General features: G+C 39.8%; 2 protein-coding genes across 4 annotated transcripts in view; one reads left to right on the top strand and one right to left on the bottom strand.

Annotated features, from left to right (window-relative positions):
- Window positions 1-22,706, top strand: part of LOC129762773 (fibroblast growth factor receptor homolog 1-like) — a 74,856-nt gene extending 52,150 nt beyond the window's left edge. For 2 of the 3 annotated variants that reach the window (XM_055761303.1, XM_055761302.1), the window contains exons 4-11: window positions 11,986-13,079; window positions 13,156-13,340; window positions 13,794-14,174; window positions 14,235-14,475; window positions 14,543-14,847; window positions 14,917-15,110; window positions 21,391-21,531; window positions 21,605-22,706. In XM_055761303.1, the coding sequence (XP_055617278.1) occupies window positions 11,986-13,079; window positions 13,156-13,340; window positions 13,794-14,174; window positions 14,235-14,475; window positions 14,543-14,847; window positions 14,917-15,110; window positions 21,391-21,531; window positions 21,605-21,851 (2,788 nt within the window). In that variant the 3' untranslated portion in view covers window positions 21,852-22,706. Of the gene's footprint in view, window positions 1-11,985; window positions 13,080-13,155; window positions 13,341-13,489; window positions 13,660-13,793; window positions 14,175-14,234; window positions 14,476-14,542; window positions 14,848-14,916; window positions 15,111-21,390; window positions 21,532-21,604 lie in introns of all 3 variants that reach the window. The other variant, XM_055761304.1, reaches the window with a different exon arrangement.
- Window positions 1-23,760, bottom strand: part of LOC129762780 (L-dopachrome tautomerase yellow-f) — a 403,523-nt gene that overhangs the window by 348,554 nt on the left and 31,209 nt on the right. The gene's annotated exons all lie outside the window — the stretch shown is intronic.

Below are 23,760 nucleotides of genomic sequence, written 5' to 3'. Positions count from 1 at the left end.
TACTACGTCGAACAAATCCTAGGACTGAGAACGCTTTGGTAGTTGTTAGGTTGATGTGTTCGTTGAATCGAAGCTTGTTGTCGATGGTCACACCGAGATCGCGGATGGAAAGAACACACTCCAGGGGTACGGACCCGATTGAGTACATGAATTCGATTCGTGATTGTCGGCGAGAAAATGCGATAGACTTACACTTTTTCACGTTTAGCTCCATACCGTTCTCAACGCACCATTTTTGCAATTCATCAATATCGGCCTGAAGTGCACAGCAATCGAGGTGAGATGCGACGGGTCTGTAAATCTTCAGGTCGTCGGCGTAAAGCAGCTTTCGTGATTTCAATCGGAAGCACAGATCGTTCACGAACAGCACGAAAATTAGTGGCCCCAGCACGCTGCCCTGTGGCACACCGGATGTAATTTGGAACACACGAGAATGCGAACCGTTGATATTGACGAACGCCTTACGTTCAGTCAGATAGGAACGCAACCACTCTGTGATCCAGTGAGGGAAACCCAGGTGACGAAGTTTCGTAATGGCGAGGTCGTGAGGTACTTTGTCGAACGCTTTCGAGAAATCGAAATAAATGGCGTCTACTTGTTGCTTTTTCTCAATTTCAGACGATATAAAGCTGGTGAACGCCATGAGGTTTGTTGTGGTTGACCGCTTCTTTACGAATCCATGTTGAAATTCGGAGATAGTTGTTCGGGATGCTGAATAGAGAACGTTATGCACTAATTCCTCTAACACTTTCGCCAGGCAACACAAAATGGAGATACCACGGTAATTTTCCACGAGGTGATTCGAATCTGTTTTAAATATCGGGCAGATAGAAGCTGTCTTCCATAGCTTCGGGAAAACACTGTGACGAAGCGACTTATTGAAAATCGTTGACAGTGGCTTTTTCAGAGACTCCGCACATTCCTTCAGGAACAACGGTGGAAGATTGTCGCTCCCGGGTCCCTTGGAAGCGTCGAGTTTATTCAAAATAGTCCAAATTTCGAATTGCGTTATGTTGAAAAGTGGTAGATTCACATTCAACGTAGGGCAGTCTCTGATGCTGACAGGTGAAAAAGCTGGTGAGTTAGTGCTATACACACTTTCGAAAAAATCAGCGAACAAATTAGCTACACCGTTCGGAGAATCAGCAGTCTTGTCCCTTAACGTCATCTCAGCGGGGAATTGCTTACACCGTTTACGATTGCGAACGTGCATCCAAAAAGCAGAGGGATTTTGCTTCGCGGTCATCTCCAAGTGAGCAATGTAATCACGAAACGATGCAATCTGGCATTCGTTGTACAAGGTTTCAATTGAACGAAGATGATTGCGATTATCATCTGTCCTTACTCGGAAAAAGCGTTTCCGAGATTTTCGAACAACGTTGCGAAGTTGTTGCAGCTCGGATGTCCACCAAGGATGCTTGTGAGAATGCTGTCTGCACCGTCTACGCGGAACTAACTGATCCAAAATTTTATACACTTTGTCATAAAATGAACATACCATTTCGTCTGTGTCAAGGCCGTTGAAAATCATGTCCCAGTTAACAGCGGAAATTGCAGTGTTCAGCTCCGCATAGTCGCATCGTCGAAAATCGTATTTGTCAGTGTCGTTCAGGCTTCCAGGAAACTGCATAAGAAAGTCGTCAACATCAATACGAAGAACGAACGGCATGTGGTGGTTGTCGAGTTTGAGGAGAGCTGAAGGCGGTTCAATCAATTCAACGTCACTTGGCTCGTCCACGAATGCTAGATCAAGTATCCGACCATTTGAATTCAACAGGCTATTGATTTGGTGTAAACCCGAAGCAACCAAGGTTTCGATTAGCACGATCTCTTGTTCAGAGGATGCGTTTGATGGCAGCAAACCCTTGACATCGTCGTCTTTCTCCCATATTAGACGAGGTAGATTGTAATCGCCGACTACGACAATCTTGTCAGAATCCGAGATACGTTCGCGAAGCTGTTGAATTGCCTCGGAATGTGCAGAATACAACGACGGTTGCGAGTTGGGTCGGAGGTAAATTCCGCATACGTAGATCGTTGAGTTCAAGAGCTTTATGCGAACGACGGCTTGTTCGAGATTACTGCAGTCTTCCAGAGTAACCGAACTACAATTCATAGAGACTTTAACTGCAATCAAAACTCCCCCGCCGCGTTGAAGGCCGCTGGTGGCAGTACTCCGATCGCATCGAAAAATGCTGTATGTTGAAGCTAGCTCAGCGTTATTGATGTCCGGGCGTAACCATGTTTCTGTGAGTACAACAACATCATAGTCGCAGGACGATAGCTTGAGAAATAGTTCCCGCGTTTTAGTACGGATGCCTCTAACATTTTGGTAGTATATCGTCAAGTATTTAGAGCAAACGTCAGAAGAGCCTGAAGGGGGATTGCGGGTATCGGATGGATTTATATCTATAATGGAACTTGTTGATTGGGCTGGTGTTGCAGCAGATTCGGGGAGGTTGCTCCTGGATCGAGACGCTGCGTAGGTTTCCAAAAATGCCGAACATTACAATCATTGCTGATAAACTCTCGAAATTCTATTCCTTGTGGCCATGTGGCAGGATCCATTGCTTTGGATTTGAGATTCTTAGGAATACTCACTTTGAAAGACACGAATGATAGTGATGATGGCAGTTTTCCTTTTGGAATCAATGATTTCGCAACGATATCCTCTGTTTGCAAGCATTCCTTAGCGAGATTTTGAATGTCGGACTCGGACACTTCAGGTGATATTCTAGTTAAGTACACCTCGAACTTGTCATTGGACCTTGCTGTTGATCCATTGAAGGTGCTGCCTGCGAATTGTCCAGTTCCACGAAAAATCTTTGCTGGCTGATCATTTGGCTCCGAGGCGTCCTCGTCGCGTATGCGCTTAGGGGTGGTGGTGTGGGCCCTAAATTGTAGATAACGTGGAACTGGTGAGAGCGCAGCTGGAGATAATTTGTTGAAGCCCCCTTGAATTTCTTGCTTCAACTCAGCGATTAGACTGGTTTTTATCTCTACCTTCAGCTCGTCAACCACCTTTAGATATGTTTCTCTCAGTTCCAGGTTGGCTGCATTTGTCGACGACATAGCATTTTTAAAGCGAGCGTTCTTCATCAAATCGGTACATCCTTTGCAGAGCCAGAAAACAGCTGAGTTTCCACAAATGTCTTTATAAAACGTTTCAGATAAATGAGCACACTTATAGTGGAAAGCTGCTTTGCAAAAACCGCCGCAAACAACTTCATTCGTGGTCATAGACTTCGCACAGCTATTGCAAATTTCCATCGTAAATTCGAAGCGTCACCCAAGCGTTACAGTGTAACAACGTATTTTTATAGTGGATAAACTGGCAACACTGGTCTTGACAGATATGAAAGTGGCTGTTTCGTGGTGGTTAATACTCACACAGGCTCACGCGAGAGGTAATGATGCTCGGAATGTTTACCTTCTTGTTTTTCGATGGCGAAAACGATGGCAATGAATCGAAGCGGAATGAGAAAAGAATGATCTGGTTGGGACTCTGGCAGGATGTTTCGGGTAACGAAATGAGAACAAGAGCAGCAGCAGGTGGCGTGTATTGTCTCGGTCGGTACAGGTGTACGGGTTTACAGTACAATAATCAGCGGAGCTGTTTTGTTTGTTGTTCGGCGGAGCTGTTTTGTTTGTTGTTCGGCTGAGGTGTTGTTTATATTTCGGCTGAGGTGTTGTTTATATTTCGGCAAAGATGTTGTTTTGATTTCGGCGGTCGAACACACACCACAGAGTTGCAATAACAGTGCAGAAGGAGAGCGGCGAGGTGGGAGGTATTCGGTACGGGCAATGGCGACGGGCTTTTCTCTCAGACCAACACTCTAGCCAGCTCGGAATATGATTGATTCGCTAATCCTACCTGACTGCGGGGTGCAACTAACTATGGTGGCGGAAGATTCAAGCGGTTGTGGATGATATGACGTGGCGCAGAGCAAGTACGGGATGAGAATTTCGATGAAAATGATGATTGTTTGAAGACAACAGAGAAACACAACTACAACACACAACAGAGTTGCCAAGATGATTGTTTGGTTATGTAAAATATACAACTAATGAATTTGACTGGCTGACATAGAAGAACGAATATGTATACTCACGCATATCAGATTATGATAGCTTGAGTAGTCGCGATCTCAATAATATGCTCCCCATATATGTCTTCCTAAGAAGCCCGCTTCACTTCGTCGAATGCACATGCCCATTCTGCTTTCCCTTTCCTGTACATAAGCAGAACTTACCACCCAATGAGATAAATTCACTACAGCAACTACACGAACTTCCCAAGAGAGCACCCATGGCCATAGAATACTCAATATGCATCACCGGGCTATAAAGTTATTGCAAACAATGTTCCGGACAATATTTATGTAGATCTTAACTATCTACAGTTTTGTTCAAAAATGACTCTTTGTCTTCTTCTGCATAATTGAATAAACAGAGGAAAAGGGTAGTGATGACTTTATTGGTATTTTTGTGTACATTTTTGAACAGAATATGGTTCCGGATTCAACCACGTTATTTTATCTAAAGGATAAAAGTTCATACAGGAAACGGTTTATTTCAGGGCTTCCATTCGATGTATGAAAAGAGAAAACATAACAGATTTTGAACAATGAAAAAACTCAATTCAAATGCAATTACTACACACAAGCACAGTCCTATGTCAAAATCCCGTCCGTGCCCCTAGGCCCAAACCCATCAACTTTTTATCAAAGATAAATATGTGTTCATCCTCCTGTAAGGGCCGTGTAAGGGCCGCTTAAGGATTACGTTTTTTGAAGTTGGAGTCGATCCTTTGCCTGGTTTCCACGGCCGTATAAAGTAACCTGACAACTCTTTCGCAAACCTAATTTACGACGTAGGACTACGTCTTTCATTTCTGTACCGTGGTGTAAGTTCAAAGTTTCGAAAGCGAGAGAGTGACGCTGGACTGCAAGGTTTTGAACGTTAATACCTCCTTGAATGGAGTGGTATAATAATCACTTCATCCGAAAAATAAAATGTCAACGAGTTATATGATTGTCACTTATTGGTCCAAAAAATCGTTTCGATAGCTTAAGAATTGCTTTGAAAGCAAGCTATTGAAGCCATAACAATCTAGCTCATTGATGATGATTGGTGATCGCTATGTGTTCCCGAAAAAGGACGTGAAATCTAGGCACCTGGAGAAACCGTCATGGCGAATACATGCAAACTGTGATTTTCTTTTGTTTGCTTGTATTGGTTTTAGGAAACCATAGCGGACACATGCAAGGCGTGAGTACATCAGTTTCCGTTCTGCTTTCGCATGGAACAGTCGTGAAAAATTGTTTGCGTGTGAATGCATCCGAGCGAAGGAATATTCGCAACCATTTACGCACTAGACTTGGTGTTTCAGTGATGCAATTCAATAGCATCAGTTTCTGTTCTGCTTTCGCGTGGAACAATCATGAAAAATTGCCACATCACGATAAAAACGAAATAAATTTTATGCAAGGTTATATGTGTCAAGGGTATATAAACATACTAAAAAGAAAAAAATTCAGCAATCTTTCAAAATATTCATTAATTCATTGATTAAGAATTGATTAAGATGCAATTTCAAATAAATGATTACCGTGCCAACGGTAGTCCTACGTCTACCTTGCGGTTATATCACAGATAAAACCCACTTCTTGTTTTTTTTTGTTTTTTATAATTTTTTTTTTTGAGACTTTCAATTTTCTGGGCTGGTCGTCTCAGGCAAACCTAAATAGAAAATGTCGTCATTTTGAAAAGCCAATACCCTGGAGGAAAAGATAAACTAGAAGTTGTCATAAAAATCTCCTCTCAAATAAATTGAAAACGAATACAATTAAAAAGCGATAACTCATGGCTTGCTTGGAGACTATACAAATGACAACTATAGGAATAAAGTAAAACGGAAGCTACCCATTACTCGAACGACTTTCCTTCAATTTAAGTGTCAATATCTCCATCAACTGGCACTTCCAATATTTTTCAGACCCACTCTTCGGGCATGCCATCCCCTGTCAATGATTATTCCACAGTACATTTTCCAAGCAATAAATCGCAACTTTATAGCTATGGACGGTTGATCTTTCCGTTTTCCCTACTTGAGCTGGGACCCTGGAATTCAGAGGAGATCAACCAATCCCTTGAACCACTCAACCAACCATTTGCTCTGTCCCCTGTTCTAAGCAATCCAAATAATTCGTTCGGGTTGTAGAGGTTTAGATGCGTTGAGACGACGGTGATGATTATTATCGTATGTGGTGGAGAGGGCACGTGGTACACGCGGCGCGTGCGGCTGCGGCAGTAAATGTTTATTTTTTCATCGTCGAGTAAAAGTAGTGGATTGTTGTTTTGTTTCTTTAAAGCTTTTCCTGTGCGTTTTATCCGGACGTAATGGAAAAGGGGAATAACGAGCAAAGCAGCGGTTTGTATGGAAGCAAAACTAAGACTGACTTTACCTTCCCAAGATTCAAAGTCAGAAAATGATTGCGTTACGCAATTTCTTTTGAAAGATGCTTCCATTGGAAAATCCAAACGAAGGAAATTTCAGTCGAACTAGTACTAGTTCTTTCGCCGTTTGTTTTTTAGTGTCAGTATTTGTAAACATTCCAAAAAGTAAAACACCATTTTTATTTTTAGTCAGCCCGTCGAGCAGCGTCAGGAAAGTATTTTTACTCCCTCACAACAGTTAGTTACGGGCGGAGTAATTTCACGGATCTGTAAAATTGCACGCATCGTGAAGTAAGCACTCCTTCTGACAGTTGAAATGTACTTAAACTAAACTCAATTTTCGTCAATGTGTTTGCTCCGTATGCTCGCCAGAGAAACCTAATTCCTAGTAAACCACTGAAATGCTTAACATTCACTTCTGTCGTTCGATTGAAACAATACCTCTAGCAACTAAAATAAAACGCTCGACGGAATTGAAACCCACTTAAGTATTCTGGAGCTGTTCCGAATTCCGATGACATCAAAACGTGGAACGTAGCTTGTCTGGGGGGCTATTATGGACAAGACAGACTACTAAACAAGCAGTAGTATAAGACACACATAATCATTCGTAACAATCAAATTAGTTTTCAGTTAAAAATTCGGCTCATTCCAGGTCGGGTTATTTGACAGACCGATTAATTGCTGTGGTCACAGTGGCTGCCTCGAATCAAGCGTGACAATGTTGGAACAATAAATTAACATGCTATTAACGTATTCACATTCTTGCCGTGTGTTTGCTCTGTGGCTACCGAAAAAAAAATCCTCACAATTGCGATCGAGATTTATGACACTAGAAGCGACTTGCACCAGCCCGACTCGCAAACACGCTCGTTGATATTTTGAATATGGCCGCGGTTGTTTGACAGTTTTGAACTTTGTAAACAAAAGAGCGTCTGTTGTCAGACGTAGAGTCGCTTCCCGATCGACACTGGCCCTCGTTGTTGGCTGGCTCAAACAGTTGCCGAGATTCATTGCCTGCAAGCATGCGGTAGTGGTAATTGCTTTTAATGGATTACAAATTGATGGTTGCGATGGCAGCAAAATGCATTCTCCGCAGGATGGTTTGCGAAGCAATGGAAATAAGGAAAGACGCACATATATTGGCATTCACATCTTTCATGTTGTAATTAACGGTTTACTTACATGCCCACTCGCATGACTGATCTCCTTTTCCTAATTCAAACGAATTTGAGACATAAATTGTATTGTTTATTTGGGGTTTCGTTGAATTTAAACATTTTTTAATAATTTCACTTTTCCGAAAAAACACAAACACACCACTGCAGGCGATTGCCGTAAACAGTGTCAGAGGGGGTAAATCTGGTAGCGTGTCTCGAGCTGGTTTTACGATTTACGGTTTGTTCTAGTCCAAAGGCATGTGCTGACCACGTGCTGGGGGCAAAGGTATTATTGTTTCTGAGCTAGACGCGTTCAAATTGAATGTGCTTGCGGAGTAATACATTAAATTAATATTTTGAAATTGCTAGTGTTTTGAAGAATGGATTGAGGTCTCTTTCCAACTGAAATACACTAGATGGTCGGTTAAGTAGACCGGGTATAATGCATTCCAATTGTTGAGCCCATGCCGAACTTGGCGGTTTCACGAGCGCGAATGCCGCGGAGATTTTTTTAGGCGCAACTGTCATTATTACAGGCGGAGCCAATGATGCCAATTAATATTCAGGGATATCCAGACGTTTTGATTCTGATTATGTAATTTTGCCCTTTTCTGCATCAAAATCAACATCGATGGCGTTGAGTGAAGTGAACCGTGCTAAAGTTTTTTTCGATTGGACAATATGAATCAGAACTGCCAAAAACCATTCCAAAAATCACTCCTATCCGTTTGTAGTGTACTTTCACTTTCTTTGATCATTGACGATCAGTTAAGTGTGTTCTCTGTCACAACCCGAGTCCGAATGTTCCGCAATTTATCTAGATGCTGAACTCATTAATCATTTTTTGCTATCAATACAGGGTCTTTCAGACTCACGTTCACGCAACAAGTTTTAATAATTTCTACAAAAGTGAACCGATTTTTATTTTTAACAAACGAAAATAAAGTTTATTTTAGGACATTTTCGATGTCCCTTTTTTTCGATAACGCGTTTTAAAATGTTTCGAATGGAATGTTTTCATGATTAACTGTGAGATGCATGAAAAAAGTAATTGACCATTTTGGAGTTGGATTTATCATAAATAACTGTGCTCTACTAGCCAAGCCCTTTCATCTGATACTCATATTGATGGGGTTTCAACAAAATATGTAGTCTGTCATTTTATAACGGCCGCCATCTTGGATTTCCATTTTTTATAAATAACAGTGTCCTTCTAGTCAAATCCTTTCATTAGATACCCATTTTGATGGGGTTTTGGAAGAAATACATATTTCGCCATTTTGGGGTGGCGGCCATTTTAGATTTGCATTTTTCATAATTAACTATGTTCTACTAGTCAATCCCTTTCATTTAATACCCATATTGATGGTGTTTTGACGAAATTTGTTGTTTGCCATTTTGTAACAGCCGTCATCTTGGATTTCCATTTTTTTAAAATAACTATGTTCTACTAGTCAAGCCCTTTCATTAGATACCCATATTTTTGGGGTTTCGAGAAAACATGTAATCCGCCAAAATTTACAAACATACAAAGAGCAAAATAAAACCGTTTAAAAAGCAGCATGGGAAACATATATTTCTTCCGCACCGCCGCAGGCCACGGTTCGTCAGAACGAACATACGATCCACGGTTCTTTACCAATAAGCCGACTCTTGAAAGAAACACGGTTCTTTTATTAACCACGGTTCAAAAAAGAGCCACGGCTCATAATAGAACCGTGGTTCATTTAAGAGCGGTTCATTGAAGACGTTCATTTGAGAGCCGCGGCTCATTTTTAAAGAACCGTAGATCGTACGCTCTTTCTGACGAACCGGCTCGAATGAGCTGCTCGTGAGCGCTCGCCCATCTCTAGGTCCAGGAGATGTATTTAAGTGGAAATTAGCATTCAGAGCTCGACAGTTATTCTCTGGACAAAAACTGTCTTCGACAAAGTTGTTACATACGACAGAGCGCTCATTTTTATGTTATCTAAAATAGGGTGACCAAAATTGTCGATGAAATAAAAAATATAACTTTCTTATCTTCATAGATAGAGGTAAATATAGTTCAACAATGTTGTATTCCCAGTTATTTGAGATATCTTTTAAGAACAAAGTTGTTTTCTATCTCTTGAAATAACCGATATAGCGCCTTTTTTCTGAGTTATGTTAGGGTCACCATGAAAAAAAAAGTTTTTTGCTCTAACTTTAAGATTTCAAATTCTACATACAAACTGTCTTCGGGAGACTTTTAGAGCTTACTAATACAAATATTTTGCGATGCAGAACTTGTCAATATCTCAACTCAACTCAAAGTTATTGATATTTCTTCCCAAAAAATACGCTCTCTCCAATTGTTTGCCATTCTTTCTGGGGCAAACATAAATAAAGTTTATTGACGGCATTTGAAAGAGCATATGTTATTTTTTGTGTTTGATTAATTTAAAGTTGGAATCTTGAGTTTTTGGTTAAAAAACATCAATAACTTTAAGTAGGATTAAGATATTGACAAGTTCTGCATCGCAAAATGTTGGAATTGATTAGCTCTAAAAGTCATACGAAAAGAGCGTGTTTTTTGGGAAGAAATATCAATAACTTTGGGTGAAGTTGAGATATTGACAAGTTCTGCATCGCAAAATGTATGTATTAGTAAGTTCTAAAAGTCTTCCGAAGACAGTTTGTATGTAGACTTTGAAATATAAAAGTTAGAGCAAAAAACTTTTTTTTTCATGGTGACCCTAAAGTAACTTAGAAAAAAGACGCTATATCGGTTATGCCAAGAGATAGAAAAAAAAACTTTGTTTTACATAGATGTCTTAAATAACTGGGACTACAACATTGTCGAACTATATTTACCTCTATCTATAAAAATAAGAAAGTTAGAGCGCAGAATATTTGCAAACCAAAGGACCATCTCTCGGTAACGTTGTGATCAGACTCAACGCACTAGTATTTTTTTTTCGCTGTTGAAAGGGACAGTCTAGTTGAAATGGCCATAAAGAAGGTTTTATTAACATCAAACAATTAAAAATTTGCTACTGAAAGAAGAATTCCTCGTAAGATGAACAAACCAGGTGAAAGACCTTCCGAACTCAATCCAACGATGGAAGAAGGAATGTTGAAGTGCATTGGTAATTTTCATCGGGAATTACAAGAATGGTCAAAATCGTCTAAAGGAGAAGCCGAAATTTCTGAAACAATTCAAGCTTATTTTGTAACTAGTAACTAATCAGTCCTAGTGACAAACGCGTGAAGACTTTGTGAATTATTGTTCGTCCTATCTAATCTTATGATAAACACGTTTCTTGTTTTGATAACTTTGATTATTCATTCGAAAACGAAAACTAAGTTTTATGGAGGGATGACACCCTAGTAACCGGCCCCGGGTGTCACGCAGGGAACTCGATGTTGCGAATAATCCGATTTTTCTTCATGAAAATCACATATAATCGATACGAGTTCGGGTTTGTTGAAAAGTTCCAAGTCTCTAGTTGTTAATACTACCTTAAGGTGTTGAAATTATTCAAATTTTTATGTTTTTTTAACGATTATGATCATGGTTTGACCACTTCTGATCATTTTTTGTCCAAAAAATTATCATGGTTTGCCCGGCTTTAGAAATCACCATTTTTGAATGAAAACATTCGAATTCATTCTCAAGTAGATGTTGCATTTATCATTGCTTGAGTTTACTGTCATCATATTGATCCATTCATAATTTAAGGTTTTTTCAGAACATTGCCTTTTCTTGGGCATTATGAAAGTGTTACCCTCAACACACTCAACACAGAGAAACTTTATTTCTGCTTTGCGCGAATGACACAATAAACAAACTGCAGCGCACCAAGCTGTTGCCATAGAAATCATGTGGGCAAAACAACATTTTTGAATTGGACAACTCATGATCAGAATTGAGTTCATCAAAATGCGTTAATTTAATTATTTAGCTATGTAAATTTGATACAAATGGTGTGCAATCAAGATGTTTATTTGTAAGTGTTATAATCCAGAAAAGGTCTGAATACGTGCCAAATAATCATCTGGTGATCGATTTAAAGTTAGCTCGAATTAGGGCCGCATTGACACAAATAGAAGGTGTATTTTATAATTCTTTTTAAACATGTGATTCCGTAAAAATGTACTATAAAACTACTGTAAATCATAAAAAAGACAATTTTATTTATATGTTGGGAAACATTCGAATACCTGATTTGACAGAGGTGTGCTAAATTAGAGCATTCAAAAAAGTGGACAAACCATGATCATATTTTCGACTGGACAAACCAAAATAATTTACTTACGTATAATATTCCGTGATGCATACAAATTTGGTTTGCTCTATACAGACATTTTTAATATTTTTCTTGGCATTTCTCCATCTCCACAGGCTGAAATTCAATTCCATAAAAAAGACCGACGCCGGCTACTACTCGTGCGGTTCGGAGTTCGGAGAGTGGTCAAACCTGACGTTATCGGTGTTCAGTCAGCACGAGGCTGCCGATAGCTACCAGAACGACTCACCGGGTAGTGGAGCGGGGTTTTCGACGCGTGTAGCCAACCTTGAGATGAAGAGCTTACATCCGCTACCGACGACCACTCCACTGTCCAGCCTGCAGCAGGCAAGTACCGAAACGGACAGGTTCCATCCGGAGATCGTGGACAACGATTTGGGCGAGAAGCCGCCTAAGTTTGCGGCTGGGTCCCGAGATCAGGTGACTAGCGTGACGCGTCGAGTTGGTGAAAGCTACAAACTCAAGTGTGAAGTCTCCGGTGAACCCACATTTCGTATTACTTGGACTAAGAATGACAATACACTGAACACGAAAATCAGCAACAAGTCCAACGTGTTACTGCAGTCCGTAGAACCCGAAGACGCAGGCGTGTATGAGTGTCGGGTATGCAACACATACGGATGCATCAACTCAACGACGAAATTTGACGTGATCAATGATACGGAGAAGCTTTATATTCAGTACAATAACATGGAAAGTCACTCGCAATTGTCCGACAGCGAGGAAATAGACAATCCGGATTATGTGTTGGACGATCATCAATATGGTGATATGGACTATGAGGAAACCAGGGACGAGGAAAAAGAGGATGAGAAGGAGATGAACCAGGCACCTCCACTAGGGGAATCCAGTAGGGAAACTCTCGTAAATCATCCTACGGTTGTAGCGACAAAGGAAGAATTGAAACCAGGGCCGCCATTCTTCACGAAGCCAGAACACATGGTAGGGCTTAATGCGAAGCCCTCGGGTAATATGGTTCGCTTGCGATGCCCTGCCGATGGTAACCCAATGCCTAATATTACCTGGACAAAGGATGGCCAGAAAATTGTACGCAGTATGGGCACGGTGAAATACGCAAAATGGTCAATCGTACTGGAAGATCTAGTCCCGAAGGACTCGGGCGCCTATACGTGTAACGTTTGCAACAACTTGGGATGCGTTAGTTTTACCACACAGCTGGAAGTTACAGGTAAGCATTAATCTGCGTGCTACAAATGTTAGAATGAAAATAAATGAACGATCAAACGATCTTCGATCATCTATAGATCGCTTCCCTGCGCGTCCATACATTAAAGAGGGTTTCCTGCAAAACACCACTGTTTTGGTTAATTCCACGGCTACGTTCGAGTGTCTGACGATATCAGATCTTGAGCCCCACATCGAGTGGATCAAATTTCATATCGTAGATATGGACAATCCGAGAATTCCGAACAATATTACCAAATTGGAGGTATTGAAAATTTCTACTTGTTTTGGGATTGGTGATTATGTTTGGTTATCTTGATTCCGGTGTTTTGGTGGTCTGAACATTCCGTTGAGATGGTGGATGGTGATGGTGTTTGGTGTAGGATTGAACAATGCTATCTTCTTTCATTTCAGATCGTGTTAATCACAAGCCGATTATCACAAAGTCACTAACGAACATTACCGCTCTTGCCGGTACTAACGTTTCTATGCACTGTGAGGTGTATAGCGATCTTACCAAGATCATACAGTGGGTCAAGTCCAAGGGATACTGCACTGATTGCGCATTTATTAAAAATAAGAAGGTGATGGTTATTTGTCGCTGCATGAGGTTCATCTAACACTACCTTAGGTATATCCATTTCAACTAACATTGCATGAAGATCTGTAGTTTTGCACCACGAATAGCTCGAATCTAATGATTATTTCAAAAATACAGCGTGATTCGGATAATCCCGAAATTTTAACCATCGAAAATGTCACCCATGCGGATGAAGGATGGTACACTTGCGTAGCAGCAAACACTCTGGGTGCATCGTACGAGAGTGCGTACCTGCGGGTCGTTGATGAGTTTCTCGATGACGACGCTCCGATGGCACATCCCGTCAGGCAGCATTCCACGCTGATAACAATAATGACTGCCGTGTTGTCCATTTGCTTTCTGGCCCTTGCGATATTCGTGATAATCGTGTCCAGGAAGCTCAAACGTGAAAAGATGAAGCATCGAGCTATGGAACATGTTAATCAGTGGACCAAGAAGGTGATTGTGTTGAAACAGCCGGTAATCGAGAACAGCATCCCAGGAATTACGGAAGCATTGGTAAGAAATTGTTCGTTGAAATGATCTTACATCGGATCGATGAAAATACCACATTTGTAGCAAATGCCAATTGTTCGGATAGAGAAGCAACGCTCAACATTGGTTCAAAGCGGAAACTGTGATCCAACCATGATATCTGAGTATGAATTTCCCATTGACCTGAATTGGGAGTTTCCCCGTAATAAACTGATCCTAGGCAAGAGCCTCGGAGAGGGTGCTTTCGGTAAGGTTGTAATGGCTGAGGCACAGGGGTTGGTCAAAGGACAGGCATCGACAGTTGTTGCGGTCAAGATGTTAAAGGGTACGACTAGTGTGCTTTATGTATTCATTTCAAATATTTAATGCTTGAAAAATTCGGTTTCACACAGAGGGTCACACCGACGCCGACGTCAAGGATCTTGTCTGTGAGATGGAAGTGATGAAAATGATTGGGAAGCACGTCAACATCATCAACCTGCTCGGATGTTGCTGCAAGGACGGACCGTTGTACGTTATCGTGGAATATGCTCCCCATGGAAATTTGAAAGATTTCCTGCGCAGTCATCGTTTTGGTGCCACAAACTACGAGGATATGGTCACTGGAGAGAAAGAAAAGAAAATTCTAACGCAAAAGGAGCTGATTTCGTTCGCCTACCAGATTGCTCGGGGCATGGAACATTTGGCTTCTCGAAGGGTGAGTGGGGAACATAATCAAATTAAACATTAGCGAGATTTTATCTTTCAATTCTGGTCTTTGCAACAGTGTATTCATCGTGATTTGGCGGCTCGCAATGTACTGGTGAGTGACGGGTACGTGATGAAAATCGCCGATTTTGGACTCGCGCGGGACATCCACAGCCAAGAGTACTACCGCAAGACGACAACTGGCAAACTTCCAATTCGATGGATGGCGCCGGAATCATTGGAAGAAAAATTCTACGACTCTCAGAGTGACGTGTAAGTACATATAAAATATTTTCAATAAACTGCATAGAGTGCAGAATAGATTTCTGAGTAGTTCCACTGCAATTCCATATACACTCTGTCCAACTTCTATAAGACCACCCTGATTCTATTTCGTTAGAATTAGAATTTCAACAAGATACATTCATACATTGCTTATGATAAAGTATATTTAACGTCAATTTCGTTCAGAAGAGTTGTTTGTTTATTTATTGTGCTTAAATATGATACTTTCAGCTGTTCAGTTTCTATAAGACCACTCCAAAATTCATAATTATTATCAATAAAAAATTCAAAACGATCGGCTGATTTAAATGTCAATAATTGGCATCCTTGCCATTTCGACTAATAATCTGGAAAATTCGTGTTGGAATACTACAGGGTGGGCCATTTGAAGTGGAAGGATTTGTTTTTGCAATAGCAAAGTAAAGAAGTGGAATTTTAATTTTTTTTTTAAATTCATTTATTTTGGTCCAAGGAGATTTGTTCTAACTACTTTCTGATTATGATATCTCGTAAATGACCGCCTCTGGCCTTGACTGCAAAATGTGCCCTTTTTTCGGCATTTTCCATCACTTTGCCCAATGTTTCGGCCGATATGGCAGCAATTTCTTGTCAGATATTGTCTTTCAGCGCAGCCAGGGTCCTTGGTTTACCAGTGTATACCTTGGATTTTAAATATCCCCATAAAAAAAGTCAGGAGGCGTCAAATCAGGTGATCTCGTGGCCAGTCATAATCGCCGTTTTTCGATATTAATCTTCCGGGGAACATTTCGCGCAATAATTTGGTCGTGGCAGCCGCTGTATGGCATGTAGCGCCGTCCTGTTGGAACCAGTAATTGTCCAATTCATTTCACGAACAAATGGCAATAAAAAGATGCCTAACTCTTGCGAACGATGGCGACCTGATGTCGATGGAGTCTCTGCAACACTGGCTCGAACGGCATCAATATTCTCGTCGAAACGTCTTGGTCGTTGTCTGGACAGATGACTGGCATTACCAACACTACCAGACGATATAAATTTGGCATATAATCGACGTATAGTGTTGTCTCCAGGCGATGTTTTAACTTTATTTTTTATTTTTCCACGCACGTTTAGTTAACACAATTGAGAAGTTATTTTGAATGTACAGCTGAACAATTTCAGCGCGTTGTTTAGGTGTGTATTCTTCCATGGTTAAAATTGTACTGAAATGACGCTTCCAACGCGGTATGACATTTGTTAATCTGACATCTCTGTCAAAAGTTATGGGGTTGCCAGATGCTTCCACTTTAAATGGCCCACCCTGTATTTACCAAATTCTGCTGAACGGATTTCTCGATATTTTTCCATGTTTCCGAAATTGCGACCTCGAGCTCTTCAATCGTGGTTTTCCTTCAGTGTAGATTCCGCTTACAAGCATCTCTCCCAAGATTTTCAACAGGATTCAAGTCTGGAGAGCGAGCCGGCCAGTCCAAAAAATTAAGTTTTTGGTCTTCAATCCATTGCTTAGTTTCCTTACTGGTATGAATAATAGGATTGTTTTGCTGGAATGTGAATTTTTTGTGACAATATCCACGCAAAAAGGCAAGAGTGAGGATTCCAGAACATGTTTGTAATCCTTGAATGATGTGAAAGCTATCTTGAGCTTTCCGGTTGCAAACCCGCTCAAACCGTGCAAGAACCATCACCAAAATTCCAGGTTGAAAAATACTGTTCCTTCCGTAAATACCCGCCAGTACCCGTTGAAACCATCAGGACCATCCAAATTGACCTTTTTTTCGTCACCGAAGGCATACATTACATTACATAGCCCTCTTTATGTGAGGGTTTATTACCTAAACTCGACGAATTGTCACCCGAATAACATTTTAAGGTGAAGGTGGAAGCTAGCCTTTGTAGTAGTATAGGTGGGTAATGGGGTAATAGAGTTTGTGAGAGAAGAGCAAAGCACACGTAAATAGATCAATTCACTTATAAGACTGTGTGGCGCTTCATTGACACGAGTCTTTGAATACATTTGTAATAAATAACAATTCTAAAGTAAAATGTATGAACGATATGTTCCAATGAACAATTGCAAATATAAATATATATAGAATGTGCATTTGCATATGAAGTAAAATTCTGATTATACGCGAGCGTAACATGAGCAGATTTATAACACATGCGAATTGAGGCTCTTTGGGTATTAACAAGTTCTTCCGCATAGTAACTCGATGTTGATAATTCCTTAATATTTTTCTTCGTTGATCGTATTGTGTTCACATATTCACGTTGGAGAGCCTTAACCCTTCTCTTCGTTGGCCGAGGCATTTTGATTGAATGTAATACTTTTCCGTTTACTATTTTCCAAACCATAGGCAGCCATGGCAGTGTTTCGAGCTCTACAATATAATTTGCTTAACCAATGCTAAAACTTACATTATAGACCCATTAAACGTAATAATAATAATTGTATTGATATCAACACAATTTTATTCTATTGATTTTCATGACATGAAACGCTATGACTCAGGAATAACATTTTATGATGTTGTCTGGCATCAGTGCCGAAAAAATAACGATGCTTTCACCAATACAAACAAACCCATTGCCGAAAATTGAAAAATGAAAATTTAACTTTCAGAGCACTAGCTCGCGTATTCCGACGTTTTTCACTATACAGTGCGATAGCAGATGAAAATTCAATATCTTGTGAGTAATCGATTAGAGTTTGGTTGATATTACTTGATTGGAAATGTGTGAAAACGATCATTTTCTTCACACTGTTTCGCAAAATTATTGATTTTCGGGCGAGGGGTGAGGGAGGGAGATGAAAGAAATGAGCGCCATTGTGGCAGCCATTTGTGGTTAGCTTCCACCTTCACCTTAAATTGAAATATTGCCTCATTTGCATAAGCGATTTTGAAGTATTCGAAGCTGTTCTAGCTATTTCCCGCTTGTCCTGGTCAGAGAGCTTCGATTTACGTAGAGCTCTTTCTTTCTTACCGTATCCTTGAGAATTCGCCATTTAATTGAGCACTACTTGATGAGATCGTCCAATCCGATGAGCAATTTCTCTGATACCAACATTTTCTTGGTGAAACGCATCAAGTTGTCTTTCTTCTCTCTCCGTGAGCCCTTTTCCCTTCGGCATTTTCCAGAAAAAAAGTGTAACTGGTCTTATAGAAACTTGACACTTGAAAAATACTAAAACATTCGTTTACGCTCAGAACTTGCACATACACATATGAAAATAATGCAGTGTATGGTAGTCTTTAATACCTACACACAAGAATGTAAATTGAAGCATTGTTTGTTTACAATGACACAAAGCAGCAAGATCATTACCTGATCTTATAGAAGTTCGACAGAGTGTACATTTCTCACAGTTATTAAACTGATATTGAATGTGACAGAACTATGTAAAGATTTTCATTATGTACAGGGTGTTAGGTCAGAATCTCTTCGAAAGTTATAGAAGATCATATTTGATGAAAAAACATCTTCTCCAGACATAATCAAATCCCAACCACTACAGAAATAATGATATTAATTATTAGTATGATCTACTCGCAACTCGGTACAACTCTAAAAATATTCTACTCCGCATAATTTTCTCGTTGTCATTCAATAGAGGAGTATTCATATCGGTATCCTGAATTTGAAACAATGCCATATTGCTTCCTTCATTTACGGACTCGCAAATGTATTAACTGCTTTTCACCGCTTTTACCGTTAAACCCGAAAACATCCAGCAACTTGTGGGATCGATCACGTGTAATGTTGAAATGAATCTCATTTTTCGTTTGAACACAAATGTTGTAATACCATTACAATGCATGCGTTTTGGTCTAGAAATATCAAATACCGTGTCGGTGTTGCTCTTGATAGCGTCTCGCAAATTAATGTATTCTTTCTCACGCCGCTTCTGTAGATTGTGTCGTAGAAATCGCATTCGTTGGCTCTCTACCTTTGCGTATATGTTTTCAGAATTCTTGACACAGCTTACGACATAGTAGAATGACGTTGTGCTGACCGCGTGTAATCTTCAAACGACCCATATAAAAATCCATCGAACGCGCTCTCTTGTTTGTTTCGTCTCCTCCAACCACATGTTCACGTATATTCAAACGAATAATTTACGTTAATAATGAATGAGTCCCTGGGCGGGATCTCGTTGTTAACTGTTATCCGTATTGTCCCTTCAGAGCGGCCGGGGAATTTTTCGTTAAAGAAGTTCCTTATGACTTGCACTTGTACACATTATGTACAGTTCGTCACTAAGAATACATTCAAATGTTTTCTTGACATTAAAATCTTGACTGAGTAATAATAAAAATGACGCAAGTAATACTACTTTGAGAATGCGAACGTTAGGAACGTTAGTGCAATTGAAGAAGAAAACGGAGAGCATCGTATGAACGGTGTGTGTCGACGATGAACTCTTGATTATTGTTTCTTTTTCGAATCACATTTTCTCGAGTCGGTGTGCAGTCATCTACCATGACTCCAGCAATGTCTTCAACAACATACGCATTGGATCTAAAGACGTGCTTTCCAGCTGATGTTTTAGGATTGATGATAATAGCGGTAAATGCGTGATTGTCGTCCCCTTGCAACCCGGGCATGTGAGCATGTGGTTTGAGGAATTTAAATAATAACCGGTGCTCATTCAATAAGGCTTCTAGCTCACCGGTAATGCATTGGCTTTTGAAATTTTCTACCTCTCTACCTTTGCGTCGAATCATAATACGATACACTATAAAAATCCATCGAGCGCACTCTCAATATCCAATATCCAAGAAATTTCTTCTGATTTGCACTGTGGTCACACACATTCCAGAACTTTCCAAGTTAGTTTCGCATTTGTGGATGAAAGATTGGTCAAGCGGGCGTAGCGCCATCTGTCATATAACCACGTAAAGAAAATTCTTCCTGTTTGTATATTGTTTATACAAAAATGGTAAAATTGTGATTAAAAATAGGGAATGAAGGTGAACATTTGAGTTTATATGTATTGTTTGAAGCCAAATTTAAGAAAAAAAAATATCCGAAAAAAGAATCCTGCATAGGGCATCCCTAAGGGTATTAAACCTACGGTTATCGGTATCCTAGCGGTATGATATATAGTTTAAGACCTATTCTCATCACTAAGTGTTTTGTGTATAATTTCATAAAAACGATATTTTTGATGTATACAGATTACTAAAATATAATCAAGTTACTTTTATAAATTAGAATTTCGGACGTGGAAGAAATAAAACTCGTTGGGAGTTTCGTCTCAACAAACATAATTCAGATCAGAACAATCAACCGAATTAGTTTGTCCCCTTGACCCTGAAACTTGAAATGAAATAAATAAAGGAAAAAATCCGACTTAATAAAACAGGCAGTGCACAGTGGAGCTGTGCACTGCCTGTTTTATTCGGGATGCTGAACACCAACCGGGCATCCATTTTTTATTTGGGGCCGTTCAAGAAGAACGTAATTTATTTTTATTTTTTTTGGATTTTATGACACCCTCCCTCCGTAGTATATTTTACATACCTTTTTATATTATTTTTTGATCTATGAGCACAAGCTTTAGGCGTCCTCCCAACTGAAAAAAGATCACGTAGTTTATGGACCCTCAAATCAAACAAATTCTGCTATAAATATAAAAGTTTTTTTAGATTACAAATTGAAACAACACAGTTGCAGCAAGAAAAATCAAATCAAAACAATCATCTTCTTCTTATTCATAACTGTGTCAGATTCATCATCATCTTTTCCTGATTCAACCATTGTTTTCTTCAATAGAAATATTACTTCATCTGAAAGTTTTTTACAATTACTCTTCTCCTTTTCAAAATAAATGTTTACTGTGGATCTGTGGATCTGTGGAGAAAAGAAGATGATTCACTATGCCATGATAAGTATTTTCTCGACTATTTTTACGAGTGAAATTTGGAATTCATTACACTTCTCAGCAGGAAAAATCTCTTTCGCTGCTATTTTCATTTCGTCTAGTTATTTTCTACGCTTCACTTTTTCATAGATGTGGGACAATAAAAATGTGGCAATTATGCAATTGTTCATCTGATGAAAAATACAATTTTATTCAATATTTATCACCAATTGATGCAAACATTCCATCTTTAGGAAATGTTCGAATTATAAGGATTCAAAATCTTTCATGTTTTCCTGCATGTTCTGCGTTTCGGTTTTTGTTTTACCCCTCATATATTCCGGTTAGACGTAGTCCCACGTTAAAACGTAGTGAAACTATTTCTATTGCGCATAAAACTGATAAATCATACCTTTGCAGATGGTCCTTCGGTGTGCTTCTCTGGGAAATTATGACACTCGGGGGCAATCCCTACTCTTCAATCCCCACCTGGGATAACTTGTTGGAGCACTTGAAGAAAGGCAAACGATTAGAGCAACCGCCTCTCTGTTCCATCGATATGTAAGTATTATATCTAGAAAGCAGGTCTAGCATCTATAGTCTACCATTAACAACGTATCGCACGCAAATTTAGCTATCTATTCATGCGCGAGTGCTGGCATTATCGGCCGGAGGAACGACCCACATTCAGCGAAATTGTCCAGCATCTAGACCGGCTGGTCAGCATTACCTCCAACGAGGAGTACCTAGATCTTGGACTGCCCCTGCTGGAGACGCCACCGTCCAGCGACGACGAGTCCGACGACAACGAAAGCGATGGCTGTGAGCGGGTCCGCATGTATCCGTTCAATCACAGTAACACTACCGAAAGTACCTATTAACTTTACAATTATGTCGACATCTAGAGCATACGAAAAAAAATCAAAACCAAACGTCCCGAGCTCTATGAGCAATTAGGTGTTTTTTGATACATGACATGAATGAATTCTCGGTGTTGAGTTATTAACGCGAATATTTGGGTGAGTGTGTGTTTGTGTGCGTTTGTTTGTGTCCGATAACAGGAAAATAGTATTTTATTTGTTAAGAAGAAGCACAAGACTGTATTTATTGATTTTTGTTTGTAAGACGCTACCAACCAATGAGCAAATGTAACAAATGCGGGAGGTCGATAACTAGTCAGGAAATCCTGCAGCTACACGACATGACAAAGGAAACCGAAGGCCATAAAAATAAGCCCATATTCAGGATAATTGTAAATATAATCATAATAATGGTAGGAACAATAATCTATAAGGGAACTGTCAATCAAGACCAAAGTGTATTAAATCAAACATTATATGTCTAATGTGGGAACTTGAAAGCCCAAAAATCATTCAGAAACATAAACATTAATCCATTCATCAAAGATTAAACTCACCGTTCTAATAGACAATAACGCATTAATCAAAGAGTGCCAGATGCAATATTATTTGTAATTTATAAATGTTTTAATCGCCACGTGACAACATACAGAACACAATGATTGTCCTTACGTAACTGTTTCAGTTCAATAGATTGTAAGTTTTCGTGCGGAATGTGAATCCGATGAATGTTCAAAATTTGAGTATTATTGTATAGAATCGTGCTAGGAACTAACTCATTCTTCATCACGGATGCTTCGTTTGCGAACAATGAATGAACAAAGTAATTACTGATGTATAAAAGTATGTAATGAAATAAAAGAACAGTGCAAAGTAGTTTACGTGTCTTCAATATAAGAATATCCAGTTTTCTCCAATCTTTTCTACGCCATCCCGTTGGTTACCGATTAAGCTTCTGCGTTAGTTGGACGTGTCCAACAAGTTGAGATTGAGTGGCAGTCAATACCCCCGCGAACTGTTCTCTTTAAGAGGTTACGAAAGCTCTGCCAGCCATATCTGGGACGGGTTAACCAAGACGTCGTGTGGGACTCACACTCACCAAAACCAAACCTTCTACTCTTTGCCTATCTTTTTTCTTTCCTCATTTCATTCCAAATGTGCCAACTGTGTCAGCATACGTTCACCCGTGGACGTGCATCGATTAGGAATTGCCCTCCAACATAACGCGCACTCCGTCACAACTATTCCCGTGGGGTACCATCCCACAGTACAGTACTGTGCGTTCTTCCCATTTTCTTATTCTTTTTATTAGTGTTATTCTAAATCATCGGGAATAGTAGCTTTTTCGGTGAAATAATGTTCGTTTGCTGACTATACACACACCGACACTGTGGGCCATGACATTTCCTATGGAAATTTTCTGAAGTAATGTAATGATTTCATATGGAATTGCAACCATTTTACTAATCCACTCCACCGTCAACATCACCCTATCCCTACACCTGGCTGGATTAGGGATCCCCGATAATCGTTCGATTAATCGATTCATCGAATACTTCCTACAGAAATCGATTATTAATCGAACGAATGCTGCACAACCAATAAGGCGGCGGTGATACTGGATGCAGAAAAGCGGTCGTATGAATTGTATGCAATAGTAAAGATAAACAACCACATTTAGTTGTATTGGTATAGTTACATTGCTTCCTCCTTGCTTCGTTCCAATTCGTCAGCTTCTATCGAACAAAATTGTTTGTTTCCATTCGTACAATCGAATTTTCGTGCGTACTCCGATCCAAAGTAACCTTAGCCTAATCGAAGCGAACGAATAATTTACACCGATTAATCGATCTAAACGCAGAGAGAAAAAAACGTACAGCTGCTGCAGTTTTATCCTGAAAATCAATCATTATCTTTGACGCTTCCTTAA

Source organism: Toxorhynchites rutilus, chromosome 1, assembly GCF_029784135.1.
Source record: "Toxorhynchites rutilus septentrionalis strain SRP chromosome 1, ASM2978413v1, whole genome shotgun sequence".
In the NCBI taxonomy this organism is placed as follows: domain Eukaryota; kingdom Metazoa; phylum Arthropoda; class Insecta; order Diptera; family Culicidae; genus Toxorhynchites; species Toxorhynchites rutilus.
This window is presented reverse-complemented; position numbering and strand designations above follow the sequence as displayed.